The sequence below is a fragment of the Notechis scutatus genome, chromosome 6, assembly GCF_049901735.1.
Source record: "Notechis scutatus isolate UNSWTSFEM ecotype Mainland chromosome 6, rNotScu1.2, whole genome shotgun sequence".
In the NCBI taxonomy this organism is placed as follows: domain Eukaryota; kingdom Metazoa; phylum Chordata; class Lepidosauria; order Squamata; family Elapidae; genus Notechis; species Notechis scutatus.
In genome coordinates this window covers 58,259,314-58,273,249 of record NC_142014.1, presented here as the reverse complement: position 1 = coordinate 58,273,249, position 13,936 = coordinate 58,259,314, and the positions used below count along the sequence as shown (strand labels likewise).

The following is a 13,936-nucleotide window of genomic DNA, read 5'->3' as shown; positions in this document are numbered from 1 at the left end:
CACAGCTTTGAATGTAAATAATTTTTTTAAATTGCATATAAAAACAGTTTTTTCTGCTTTCTCTAACTTGTTTCTCTGACATTCTAGTGCCAGATTTGCATATACATAATTTGATTTTTCTGTATTAATTGAATGAATCTTCTAAATTAGCAACTCACTAATTAGGTTACAGATAATCTCATTTATCAGTTGCCTCATTTATTGATCATTTGCAGTTATGACAGTGATGAAAATTTACCTCCATGATGAATCCTTGTGTTTATTACCTTTGTGGATCTATAAAGGAAAGGATAGCTGAAGTAAGATCACAAGCAAAGTTATGATTTCACTTAGTGACTGCTTCACTTGGTGGCCCCAATTGTCACTAAACAAGCACTACCTTTAATTATGTTGCTTCTCTAAGATGATTGGCAATTAAGCTATTTATCTCCAGCAAATAAATAACCATGCTGTCTCAAGGGACATCGTTGAATACCTGAACTGAATTGCAAAGATACATTTAAGATGTAGAAATCAATTCCATAAAGGGTTTTAGGCATACTAACAAATATTTTTAAACTGCAAATAATTATTTTTTAAAACATAAAGTGGTTGACACAGCATATAAAACAACTCCTGCAATTAATGTTAGCAAGTTAATTCAGGTTTTATGATGTGGTAATTTTTTGTATTACTATTGGTGGCGTTACAGGTAAATAGAAACCATACTTGACCCTTGCTTACTTGGCTAAAGAAATTCCTATATTTGCACCAGTGGTAGGATTCAACTGGTGTTACTACCAGTTCATTGACTATGTTTTGCTATGATTGGCTGCCCACTAACATACATAATGTAAACGTAATCCAAGTCATAGCTGATCTATGATAGTTCTTTGCCTTGGCAATAAAATAGAGGGTGTCTCTGTTCATATATAAAAACAAAAATGTTTGTTTATTATCTGTAACTATCAAAAAAGACATTGGTTACCACCATTACTATCTGGCTTACTATTTTTCCAGTGGTATTTAGGTAACCTGTCTGCAAGACGAGCTGATAGACTGTTTAACCTATGCTATTTTTCTTCCTATAGGATGCCAATAATGTTACGTAGTTCCAATTGTGTTCTCACTGGGAAGACTCCAGCAGAATTTGCAAAGCTTAATGAGTGTCCTTTAGATCCAGGTTCCAAATTTATTTTCTAATATTCTTTGCTATTTTGATTAAGCATTGATTCATTTTAAGATAGTAATTACTAAGATTTTGCAATTATGAATTAATGAGTAATCTGAGATTTTGCAACTCAATGTTCTGACCCATGCCCTTTTCCAAAAACTCAAACACAATCCAAAAGGAACAGAAACCTTGTAATGCTTTTGAAAAATAATTAGCTGTGATAAGCACAAGCCTTGTCAACTGTGCAAGATTTGCCAAAAGATAACAGACAAGAAATAATTTGCAATACAAAAATCTTCAAATACGAATTCAGGATACTGGAATGTCCACAAGGCTGGAGTTTTAAAACGTCTTTGCCTTCTGCAAAGTACGTTCGTTTCACAGCTGGCTTTTATCTTCTTGAAAGAGGGGCCATTACCTTGCAGCCTTATTCCTGAGTCGCCCGTGCTGTTGTAACTGCTCTTTCCTACGAGCAATCCTGCGCACACGCGCGTTTGGCAAAGGCTCCTTGGGAACCTCCTCATCACTGCTGCCAGCCCCCACAATCTCTGAAGGCAGCAGTCCACTCCCTAATGGTCCTGGTCCCTCATCTGAGTCCTCGCTTTCCTTAGCCGTCCGCACCTACTGCCGGTTAACCACAACACTCAAAGCTGCAGTAAAAACAAGTATTAAGTCTCCCTTCAAGGAAAAAGCAGCATCATTGGTAGTGGTATTTCATGCGTTTTGCTTGACTGAATAGATTCTGAATCTGAACAGATTCCTGATATTCCTTAAATTTTAATTAGCATATTTATACAGCTGTTCAATCTCACAAACATGTGACTCTGGGCAGCATACAATACAACAATAGTGGGCTCATGTAGGTGTTAAATAGAAATGAAGAGGGTATTGAACCCTGCAGAATCCCATAAAATAAGGGTTAAGGATGGGACCTCTCACTCCCAATTGATTGACTGATACTGACCCCACAGAGAAAGTAAGCGAACCAGCACAATACTCTGTCACCCATTCCCAACCCATGGAGTTGGCCCAGAAGGATACCATGGTAAACCCATGATAAATGCCACCAGTCAAGTCAAGAAGAGACTCTAAAAGAGTGACCAACACTATCTCCATCTCATATCCATATCCCGACTGAAAGGAGTCCAGGTTTATCCAGGGATTTATTATCTTGCTGAGGGTTCAGGAAATTCCAAATGCATATTTCAAAATTGTACAAATCTTAATTAGAATTCAGCAACTGAATAAATGTTCATCTTCTATTTGGTAGGTGGCTACTTCATTGTCAAAGGAGTGGAAAAGGTCATTCTTATTCAAGAGCAGTTATCGAAAAACCGAATAATAGTGGAAGCTGACAGAAAAGGAACAGTTGGCGCATCAGTTACCAGGTAGATAAAAGAATGACTGAATAACTGTCTCTTAAGCTTGATTGGAATTCAGAAAGTTGTTTAAGAATTATTCAAGAACTTGGATATGTTGGGGAGGGTTCTTTTCAAATACTTCCCAACATAATATCCTGTCAAAACTGATAATCCTCAATGTCTTTCATATCCACTTTCATCCTTCAACCCCCCATTTAACATTCACTCACATTTCTCTCTCTGCACTCAATCCACTATCTCTGTCCCTCATTCACTTTTCTTCTCTTCTTCACCACCATTCTCTTTCCTGTTCTAATCAACAAAGATCAGTCCCCTCCATCATCCAACCTCCGGCATGATTATTTCAAAATCCAATTTCGTCACATAGTCTGCCACCAGCTTCTGTTGCTTGGCTTCTTTTTCTGGCTAACCACTGGCCAGTCTCTGGCTGACTATGATTTTTCCTGCTTCCAATCAGTCTTTTTGGCTATTCTTGGCCTGGCAGCTATAGTCAGGAATAGATGCTTGATATGTCCTCTGACTGGGTCATCCTGTCATTGAGCACAGCCAAAAAGAGAGAAATGTAGCTAATTTTCAACAAGAACATATTCTGGGGCTATGAAATTCCAAATACAAGAGGTCTTGACAAGTTTTCCTCTCTCTGAATAAAAAGTATAAATATTAATGCTATATTCCTTTTTTTCTAACCAATACCTAGCTCTACGCATGAAAAGAAGAGCAGAACAAATATAACTGTGAAGCAAGGAAGGTTTTATCTGAAGCACAACACCCTTTCAGAAGATATTCCAATAGCAATAATCTTTAAGGTATTCTTAATAAACACCATAGTAATAATGTTACTGTTAAAAGAACTTCAGAAATTTGATTCTGACTGCAGTTTTCAAAAAAAAATCTGGAGAATGCCTGGATGGAAAGGCTTTCTTAGCAGTGTACTCCATATTGTAGAGTTTGCAAAAAAAACTTTTGTTTCATTGGTTTTGAACACTTTGTACTGTATTTGGACATTGTCAAAATGTTTTCTCCTTTTGTTTCTATAAGAGGAGAACGAAAGTGCAACTGAAAGAAAAAATATCTTGGGTAGATGGAAAAAAAGATGTGAGTGAGAAAGGAGAAAAAATGTAAAGGGATGTGGCATAAGAGTGGGAAATATGATACTCTGATATCTTCCTTGTTGCTTGCCTATGTGTCTTAAAAGTTGACTTACTAAAGCACCAGATCTATTTGCGGTCCTAAAAAGGTGGTAGAGAGTACTACTGGCCTCTGTTACAAGGGTAATTTTTGCCTTTTGACCCATCGGGGCATCCATTTTATGAAGAGTAAAGTCTCCATTTTGTGAATCAGAACAAAAAGGGTTTCCTTTTTCTATTAGAGCAAATAATGACACAGAGGATAACAAATGTTGCGAATGCCAGTACACATTGACCAGATTTTTCAACCCTTTGATTGGAAATTTGTTATTCACTGTTTCTGAGAGAGTTTTAATACTGTTCTCCATTAAAAATGCACCTAAAAGTATATCTTCTGGAATAAAATATATACAAAAAATATTTGAAAGAAAATGAGTATTTTTGTAAATATTTTAAAGGCAGCCTCTCAATTAAATTGAACTTTTGTGGAGCAGCTGCTGGCCACTGGATCCTTCTTAAGTTCATTTATTGTGCCTTGGGAATTCTATAAGGCTTATAGAAATATAAGAAAATTATAGAAATCTTCCATAATCTTATATCCTTTAGATGTGTTCAGATCTGAAAATCATTGCCAGAAGAGGGCAGTGCTTGATTGCAATACAACAACCAAAAATGGATTGGAGTTTGGGAATGCTTTGAAAAGTTATCTTTAGGGATTAAGACTTTTATATGTTTTCTGGTTTTAATACTACACAATTCATTCCTGATAAGAAAAATCTTCCAATTCATTTTGCCAGATCGATTATTTGTTCATATCAGAGAAGGAAATCACATGTTTTGAAAAACATGTAACTTCTTTGTCTCATGTGTCAGTAACTATGAATTTAAATTTTACTTTTGTGCCACATGCTTTATTTTTCATGAAATAAAACATTTCTTAGAGTAGTGTACATGCTTAGAGGATCAAACTCTAGCTGTCTGGATAGCATTTTTAATATAGGAAATTGATATTTTGCTGGCAATAAGTATTAAGACAAGAGCAAGTTGACTGTAGCGTTTGAATGGTACATTATAATAATATAATCCTAGTTATACTGTCATGCTTTGGGTTTGACTTTGCAACACATTTGCCAAGAAATTAATTGTCATTACATTCAGTAATTATTTGAAATAAACGTTGCTGTTTATATTTATATGTGAACTAGAACTAACCTTTAGATAGTAATATTTTTGTATATGGTGATTTGCAGACAAGTCTGTCTGTTTGTCTCTGTTGATTTGTTGATGTAGTGTAAAAACAGGTTACTTGTACTCATAAAATCTCAAACAATCCTGAGCTCTTTGGGGAAATTTGTTAGCAACAGCCCATGTTTTTTGGATGAGTATGAGATACAAATGCTCTACCAGCAAATAAGGATGAAATAATGTATGATAAAATAATTTACTCAAAATTACTGTTACCTGGCACTCAATATGTAGGATTTTTTTAAAAAGAACAATAATACACCTTGATAACTCTTAGAAATTCTTTGAACAATTGGAAGTATTCTCTCTCATACCAGATATTCGCTAATAGTTTGTTGGGGACTAGATAAAAATAACTTTCCATGTTAGGGAGTTTATTTTTAATATGAGCTCTGCCATATTTATTTATTTTATTTATTTTATTTTTATTTATTTGATTTGCCAATTGTTTACAAGATAATAAGTATAAGTGTATACATAGTTGTGAATACATGAAATGGGTACATATAAGAAAAATAAAAGAAGAATAAGAGAAACAATAGGACAGGGACGGTAGGCACGTTGGTGCGCTTATGCACGCCCCCTACAGACCTCTTAGGAAAGGGGTGAGGTCAATAGTAGACAGTCTAAGGTTAAAGTTTTTGGGGTTTGGGGAAGAAACTACAGAGTCGGGTAGAGTATTCCAGACATTGACCACTCTATTGCTGAAGTCGTATTTCCTGCAATCAAGTTTGGTGCAGTTAACTTTGAGTTTGTATCTATTGTGTGCTCTTGTGTTGTTATGGTTGAAGCTGAAGTATTCATTGACAGGTAGGACATTGCAATGTATGATTTTATATACCATGCTTAAATCAGACCGAAGACGGCGTAATTCAAGGTTTTCTAGTTCTAGAATTTCAAGTCTGGTGGCATAAGGTATTCTACAACGAGTAGAGGAGTGGAGAACTCTTCTTGTGAAATATTTCTGGACTTTCTCAATTGTGCTAATATCAGATACGTAATGTGGGTTCCAGACTGATGAACTGTATTCGAGTATTGGTCTAGCAAATGTTTTGTATGCTCTGGTTAGTAGTGTGATATTACCAGAGAAAAAGCTACGTAGGATTAGGTTAACAACTCTTAATGCCTTTTTGGCTATGTAGTTGCAGTGGGCTCTAGCACTTAGATCATTAGAGGTGAGTATTCCAAGGTTAGAGCTTGGGTCTTCAACAAGATCTTGACTATTCAGCTTGTATTTTATTTTCTGATTTTTTTTTGCCAATATGTAAGACAGAGCATTTATTTGTTGAGATTTGAAGTTGCCATTTGTTTGACCATTCTGATACATAGTCAAGATCTTTTTGTAGGGTAGCAGTATTGTCTGTGGTATTGAACAGCTTTACATCATCAGCGAAAAGAACGCAATTGCTCTTAATATGATCACAGAGGTCATTTATGTAGAGTATGAAGAGAGTTGGTCCTAGAACACTGCCTTGGGGGACACCACTATTGACAGGTACAGAATTTGATAGGACGCTCCCAATTTTGACCATTTGTTGTCTGTTTGCCAGGAATGCTTCTATCCAGTTATTCAGTTGTCCAGAGATACCATAGGATTTTATTTTTAGGAGTAGTTTGTCGTGTACCACTGAATCAAAGGCTTTACAGAAGTCTATGTAGATTGCGTCTATTGCTTTGCCCTGGTCGAGTTGTGTTCGCTAGCAAATCATATGAATCATGGCTTGGTGGGTTTTCAGCTACAGGCTGTCCTGAGAGTAGCAGATTATCATGACCATTTCAAACTAGCTTTAGAACAGACTCCAAAGTTGACATTACCTAGGTCAGCTTGATCTTTGAGGATCAATAATGAGAATCTGTTGCTTCTCATAACTCTTTTAATAGCTTTGGGTAGTATTTTTTTCTGGATAGACTGAGACAATTGGAAATGGAAATTGGAAATGAATGGCTTTGTAGTTATTCCATTCCTATCTCACAGGTAAATTTTAGATGGTGTTCCTTAGAGATAGTTGTTCTTCTAAATGGAAGCTATTATATGGTTTGTGGTAATCTCTTCTGTTGCCAGTGCTTTTCAAAATAACACTGCTGGGTATGATCAACATGACACCGAAATCTATTTCTCTGTAACAAGAAATGATTTAGCTCCTCTAAATGCCTATCTGTAGTTACTAATGTGCTGGGCGAGGGATAACAAATTAAAATGGAATCCAGACAAAATGTTGCAAGGAGCCATAATTGTAGGGGCAGGGTGTAGATCTGCTTGTAACTGGGTACATACTTTGGGTTGCTTCTGGATGCAACTCTCCCTGGTTTCCCTGATTGATGAAATACAGATGTAAGATAATTTTTACTGTACCCTGCCAAGAAATAAATATTTTCTAAATTCTGAAGTCTAGCCTACATTGTCAGCAACAATTCAATATTTCAGAGGCTAAATGTAAACCTGCAGGAAAAGAGAAATACAGCTCAGAAGTCCTCAAATGCTAGAGGCTATTATCTCCCAGCCCATGTGGTGGCAACAAACAAAGTAAAACCTAACAGCCTGTAAAAGGAAATCATAGCAGAATCAAATACATTTTAAAGAGAAGTAAACAACAGCATCTAATATCTTGAGGTAGGTGGTTCTACTTACTCAATTGCCACCAAGAAAGCCCATTTCTTATATTACTATTTGAAGTCAATGCTGCAAACAAGAGGGACTCTTAAGTGAACAGCTCCAAAATATTTAGACCCCCTCAATGTTGTTGAATCCTAACTATTGTTGTGTTTTTAATATGCATTTTGATAGGGTGTAATTCCAAGAAGATAGGTGAAAGCAGAAGCTTTAACATTATCTGCAATTCACAAAGATCTGCACTGTTGTCTGCCAGTTTAAAGCACTATTTATAGAGAGATTGGGGATATTTAAAACCTGAAAAGCTCATTTATATTGTAAGCCCTTTTTTCACTATAAAATATAATCCAGTGCTTACGAACATTGGGGGGGGGGGGTTAAAATAACACAATTCTAAGGATAGCACTATGTGTGATATCCCAACCATATATTTTTATAAGATTTGACTCATTACCAATACTCATTACCAATACTCATTAATATTGCATCACAAAGAAGTAAAGCCGACTCCACAATACATAAACATGGCAGGCGACAGTAAAGAGGGCAGGTTATAGTTCACTATCTTAATTTCCTACCATACTGTGGAATGTTTTTAAAGTTTCTGGTTTGGGGGCTGGGTTTTTTTTTTTGTGGTTTCCCATGTGTATCCTGCATTCTTCATGGGAGCAGGTCTGTGCTTGTTAAATGCCGGTTGTGGTATTTGTATGCTATGCACCTACACCAGGGGAGACAAACTCAATTTCATTGAGAGCCGCATCAGGGTTGTGTTTGACCTTGGGGGGCGGGGCTGAGGGGGCATGGCACAAGTGGGCATGGCCAGCTTGACGTCACTTGTGTCGGGGGGTTGTGCCTGTGGTGGCCCCCAGCAAAAACAGGTTCCCAAGCTCTGTTTTTGGCTGCAATGGTCTCCTGCAACCCTCTGCCAGCGAAAATGGTGCTTGGGGGACTGCACACAGCCCTCGTGAGTTCCATTTTTTGCTGGAACAGCCTTCTGCAACCCTCTGCCAGTGAAAGCAAGCTTGTGGGGGGCATGCGTAGCCCTCCTGAGCTCCATTTTTCCTGGCAGAGGCACTGCAGGCTGGTCCTTTGCTATTTCCAGGTCGGCCCTGTGGGCCGGATCCAGCCCGCAGACCTTGAGTTTGACACCCCTGACCTACACAGTGCTGTGTAACAGTCCAGGTTCCTCTTCTAATATGCAGCATGGTCAGAGACAAAATTTGAAAGTCTTCAGTAATCCCACCTTAAATGCAGCTACTCTTGAGAAAAGGAGGTGCATATTGAGAACTTGATCAGTGATAACATTATACAGCTTTACTGGATTGTGTATATACAAGCCCCAATTCCTGTAGCATTTCAGCTAGTTTATTCTGCTGCAGTTGTCAGTTGCTATTTATTGAGAAAATGCATGAAGTTTCTTCTTTATACATCAGCCAATAACTTTGTAGTAAAAAATATACTGTCTTGCCATTCATCCTTCTTGCTTTCGGTGCTGCTCATCAAGATTTCCCTTTGATGAGGAGGTGCTGCTGCCAATGCCAGATGGTCCTATTTCTGAGCGAACTCGCTTTTGCTTAAGAGTTTACTGACTACAATACCAAATTAGCATAAGCAAATGTCAGCGAGTTAACAGAAAGCCAACATTCTTTCTCTCCCTTTTCTACCTTTTATTTCTCTTCCTCCCTCTATTATAGGCCATGGGGGTTGAGAGTGACCAAGAGATTGTGCAGATGATTGGAACAGAGGAGCATGTGATGGCTGCCTTTGGCCCCAGCTTGGAGGAATGCCAAAAAGCTCAGATTTTCACACAGATGCAGGTGTGTGATACTCAAGCATCCATCTATAGCGCATTTGTAATGAAACTGGGCCTTTTACCATTTTAGAAAACAGTGAGTAGCAAGAAGATGCACCAGTATATCTTTTACTTGTCACCCTTTTTTGCTTAATTAGATCAGGAGAGTAAGCCCATATCCAAGTAATAAAACTCTGGATTGCTCCACTAGATGGCTAATGAAGTTTATACTTTGTTCTAGAATAGTAACATATTAAAGTTGTATCATATAAGTGGTAGTAGGGAAAACATTTTAAAATATTGTACCAAAATTTGAAGGAGCACAGTACATAATTGCCAAAGCATTTGTCCCATCAAATTACTTTGATGGGTAGGACAAACCTAGCTCTTATATAGCATTTTGATCACAATGGGACTTTTAGCAAATTTACTGAAATATATCTGAAATGAAATCAGACAAGCAAAATAAAAGCAAATATTCTGGTGTTGCCTTATATTTCAGATTGCAATTTTTTAATATCAGAAAGAGCCAAATTAAAATGAGCCTTTTTAAACAGAAGCCATCTATTGCATAGCTAGAAAAAGAGGTGCTTACCCATTCAGTGTCATATAAGTGGTTGATATAGCTGATATATTTTCTTAGTTGTAAGGGATTAATTTGAAATAACAAAGAGTGTAACAGAGTAATTGACCCATTACCTGTTTAAAATAACCTTGTCCTGCTCTCTGATTTCGCTTTTAAGCCAATCATGTTCTGGTTTGTTGGCTTCCTTGTAAAATAAAATCTCAGTAAATACTGAACTTCTCCAACTGGAAGAAGTACATTGACAATGATTTGTGACAATAATGATGAGAATACTGATTTTCAGTACACAGTCTTTTCACTTTGCTTTGCAGGCATTGAAATATTTGGGAAATAAAGTCCGAAGGCAGCGAATGTGGGGAGGTCCAAAGAAAACCAAGATGGAGGAAGCAAGAGAGTTGTTGGCAACGACTATTCTTGCCCATGTGCCGGTAAGTGTTTGGGTCTTAAACTACCAGATGCTGTTCCTACTTTGCAGGAATAACTACAGAATCATAGATGAAATTGAATGCAGGAAAAACTGCTGCTCAATTTATTATTATTAGTTTCTGGTGATAGTTTATATATACAACCACTTATATGCTACCTTGCTTTATAAAATTCAACACAATATCAACTATTGTCAGGCATAAATAATAAGAAATAGGTGTTGAGTTCAAAGCACTGAAAGTTTATTCTTATCATCTCTACCCAAGACTCTGAGTAGCTAACAGTCCAAGCTAAATTGGCGATAAACGTAAATGGAATTCATGGGTGGGGGGGACTGGACCTTGGCCTCTTGTGGCTGCGCAATGACTCCAAACTCATACATTTAGCCCTGCCCTCCAGAACAGCCTGTTCACTCCTACATCTATAAATCAACACGGCAAAAAGTAATTAAAATAAATTTTATGTAATTTTAAGCAGGAGTAACATTTAAATTATATTAATTTTCCATTATTCATTCAATGTCAGTATTAATTGGTATCCTCATTTATAAATGCATGCAACAACCTTATTGCTTTACATGCCTATGCAGATGAATTTGTAGTCTATCCTGCAGAATAGATTATTGATCCTGGGTGAGACACAAGGCAGTCCTACTCAAAATGTTTGAGATTATATATATATATTTGCCCATTAAATAAAAACTATTTGCCCATTAAATAAAACAGTATTCTCCTTCCCATATTATATGCAGTAACCACTAAATTGTTATTTCCAGCAATAGCAATAAAACCATTCATTGGTTCATTGGAATGGTTTTACTTTAATGATACACTGATCTCATAGCTGAGCTCTTTTCCCTCTCTGTCTCTTGTGGCTTAGATATTTTGAATCCAGAATCAGCACTATGCTCTGCAAAACGTTAGATATATTGTACTGTAAAAAGATATAATTGGCCATATGTAATAACAGAGTTAAGCTAAGTTAGCCATAAGTTAATGATAAGGCAGTTATCTAGTTGGTAGTTTACATAACAATGAGTGTATTGCTCTGAGATGGCGTTTTCTCCAGTACTCTTATCTAGCTATGGATAATATTGAGAAGTAATATGGAGCTTTATCCAGAATAGTTGAAAGAGAGTTTCCAGACATGTTCTGTGTGCTGTCAGACCCATTCCCAGAAATCAGAAGCTCAGGCAAACTGGTACCAGAAAACATGATGAAGGTAGGTCATGACGGGAAAGGAAGAGAGAAGGCATTTAAAAAGAGATCAGCTACAATCAAAGTGGCATCCAAGCATTTGATGCATGGTGAATCAATTATGAAATCCAAGGCCTTTGTAGAGTGGAGACGCTGTAATGATAAATGCAGTTTATCCCAGTACTGTTCATTCCTTCAGTTTGCATGACCCTTTACTTATCATGCCCAAGAGGGTTAGAAACATCAAAGTGGAGACATTTCCATGCAAGGTACTGTCACTTAAGTTAACGTTCTTATTTTTGATATTTCAGGTAAAAGAATTCAACTTCCGCTCCAAGTGCATCTATACAGCTGTGATGGTCCGCAGGGTGATTCTAGCTCAGGGAGATAATAAAGTGGATGACAGAGATTATTATGGAAATAAGAGGCTGGAACTTGCAGGACAGGTAGGTGCACCTCGAAGCTTAGTAAAATTTGACTCCATTATATTGCCTAATGTGTCAGTCAAATGTACATAGTCATTTAATTTAAAATGTTAGTAATACAGTTGCGATAATTTCTTTATAATATCATTTTTATTAATTTCTAATATGACATATGAAGAGAATGCAAAAGTAAATATTAGGAAAATTAGGAAAGGAAAAAGTGGATAGTGGGGGAAAGTGAGAGGGGGGGAAGGCATTGACGTCTGACTCCTTTGGTGCAGTAAAATAAGGCATTAACACCTATCCTCAACTGTTTACTTTTTCTTAATATAAACTAGCCATTTCTATAACAACAAATCTATCTAATCGGTAAAACTCAAAATCAAAGTTTCATTTTTTCCACCTCAAGCACAAAGTCCAGAAGTGGTTTCCAAGTAGAAATGAAACTATTTATTTATTTATTTATTTAATCAAAACAGTCATAATCCTGAATTTAAGGTGATCCCTCTTCCCCAAAGTATGAACCCACACCTACAAATCCTACAGAGTCCAGTTTCCCCAATTTATCATTCTAAACTTTCAAATTCATTTGAAATAAATTCTAGATATTTTTCAAGTCGCTCTATTTGTGTGGGGGGGGAGGGGTTCCATGTTTTTGCATATATGTACACTGACAGAAGCCACAGGAAAAAAGAGAAAAATGAGCAGGGCTAGGATTTTAAAAAGAGGGAATGAATAACAACTGGTTGAAATTAATTCCCTATAAAACAAGGTGCCCTGTTATATTTGCATATTCAAACCATTCTCAAACACAGCATTTTTGTAACACATATAAACAAACTTCAGATTTCAGGAAGGAAGGAAAGAAGGAAGACACAATTTTGAGATTTTAATGAGAAGCCCTATGGAATTGACATTAATGAGGACAGCTTGCCTCATGTAGCACAATGAGGCAGGAGAGGGAAAAGCACTAACTGCCGTTGTTGTTGTTTCCCTGAGCGGAAGATACAGAAGGATATGCATGGAATCCCAGCATACACAAGAATCTCCATCCACAGACATCTGAAGGATTTTTCTAGAGTCTTCTGTTGGAGTGAGGCAGAAGCAGCTTTCTTCTTTTAAATAATATCTGCTTTTTAAAACAATACCTACCCTATTCTGGGAATATATGACACCTTTCCATTACACAGATAGGTAGTGCAATGCTCCTGCTCTTTTTAATATACTCTAAGATTTTTATTATCTCTTTTCCAGATGACTAATAGCCATAATTAAGTATGGACAGTTACTGCTATTGAGCCTGGTTTCACCCAGTCTATATGTGTACTTTTGGGGTGATGCTCATTTTCATTTCAAAGCTATTGAGCCAGCACTGTCCAAAGACATTTCTGTGGTCATGTGGCCAGCATGATGTCACAGAGTGTGGTTACCTTCCCGCCAAAATGGCACCTATTTATCGACTCATGTGCATGTTTTCAAATTGCTAGGTTGGCAGGAGCTAGGGCAAGAATGTGTTCACTCTGTGGCACGCAGGTCTAGAATCTGGGCCAAAGAAGACACATTTAATTTGGCTACTTCCCCCTTGCTCACAAATAGGGCATAGCCATAGAGTCCTAAAAATTGCCAATTCCTCCGGTGTGGAATGCAGAGATAGGTACTGCAATAGGATGTTTATCTAAGTGCAATAGGATGTTGATCCAAGTGCAGAGTGGAGAGAACCTTAGCATAACATATACTGAGGTGGCTCTGGAATTCAGCAGAAAAGAAATGACAAATATAAAAAGGACAAAACTGCCTTTCATATTCTTTAAGGGCAGGAGTGAGAGGAAGGACAACTCAAATGTGAGCAAGTGCACTTAAAAGTAAAAGTTTACACATATATTAATGTGGATAAAATTATATCTATTTCATGATTGTTGAAAGAAGGAAGGTTACCGTATATACTCGAGTATAAGCCGAGTTTTTCAGCCTATTTTTTGTGCTGAAAAAACCC

General features: G+C 37.1%; 1 protein-coding gene across 3 annotated transcripts in view; it reads left to right on the top strand.

Moving 5' to 3' along the window:
- The window catches only part of POLR3B (RNA polymerase III subunit B), a 66,633-nt gene that overhangs the window by 6,277 nt on the left and 46,420 nt on the right, over positions 1 to 13,936 (top strand). For all 3 annotated transcript variants that reach the window (XR_015750130.1, XM_087968410.1, XM_026694980.2), the window contains exons 7-12: positions 1,071 to 1,162; positions 2,424 to 2,541; positions 3,233 to 3,341; positions 9,213 to 9,335; positions 10,208 to 10,324; positions 11,830 to 11,964. Coding sequence is in view for 2 of the 3 variants with exons in the window: in XM_087968410.1 (XP_087824536.1) it covers positions 1,071 to 1,162; positions 2,424 to 2,541; positions 3,233 to 3,341; positions 9,213 to 9,335; positions 10,208 to 10,324; positions 11,830 to 11,964 (694 nt within the window). In the remaining variant the exon portion in view is untranslated. The remainder of the gene's footprint in view (positions 1 to 1,070; positions 1,163 to 2,423; positions 2,542 to 3,232; positions 3,342 to 9,212; positions 9,336 to 10,207; positions 10,325 to 11,829; positions 11,965 to 13,936) is intronic.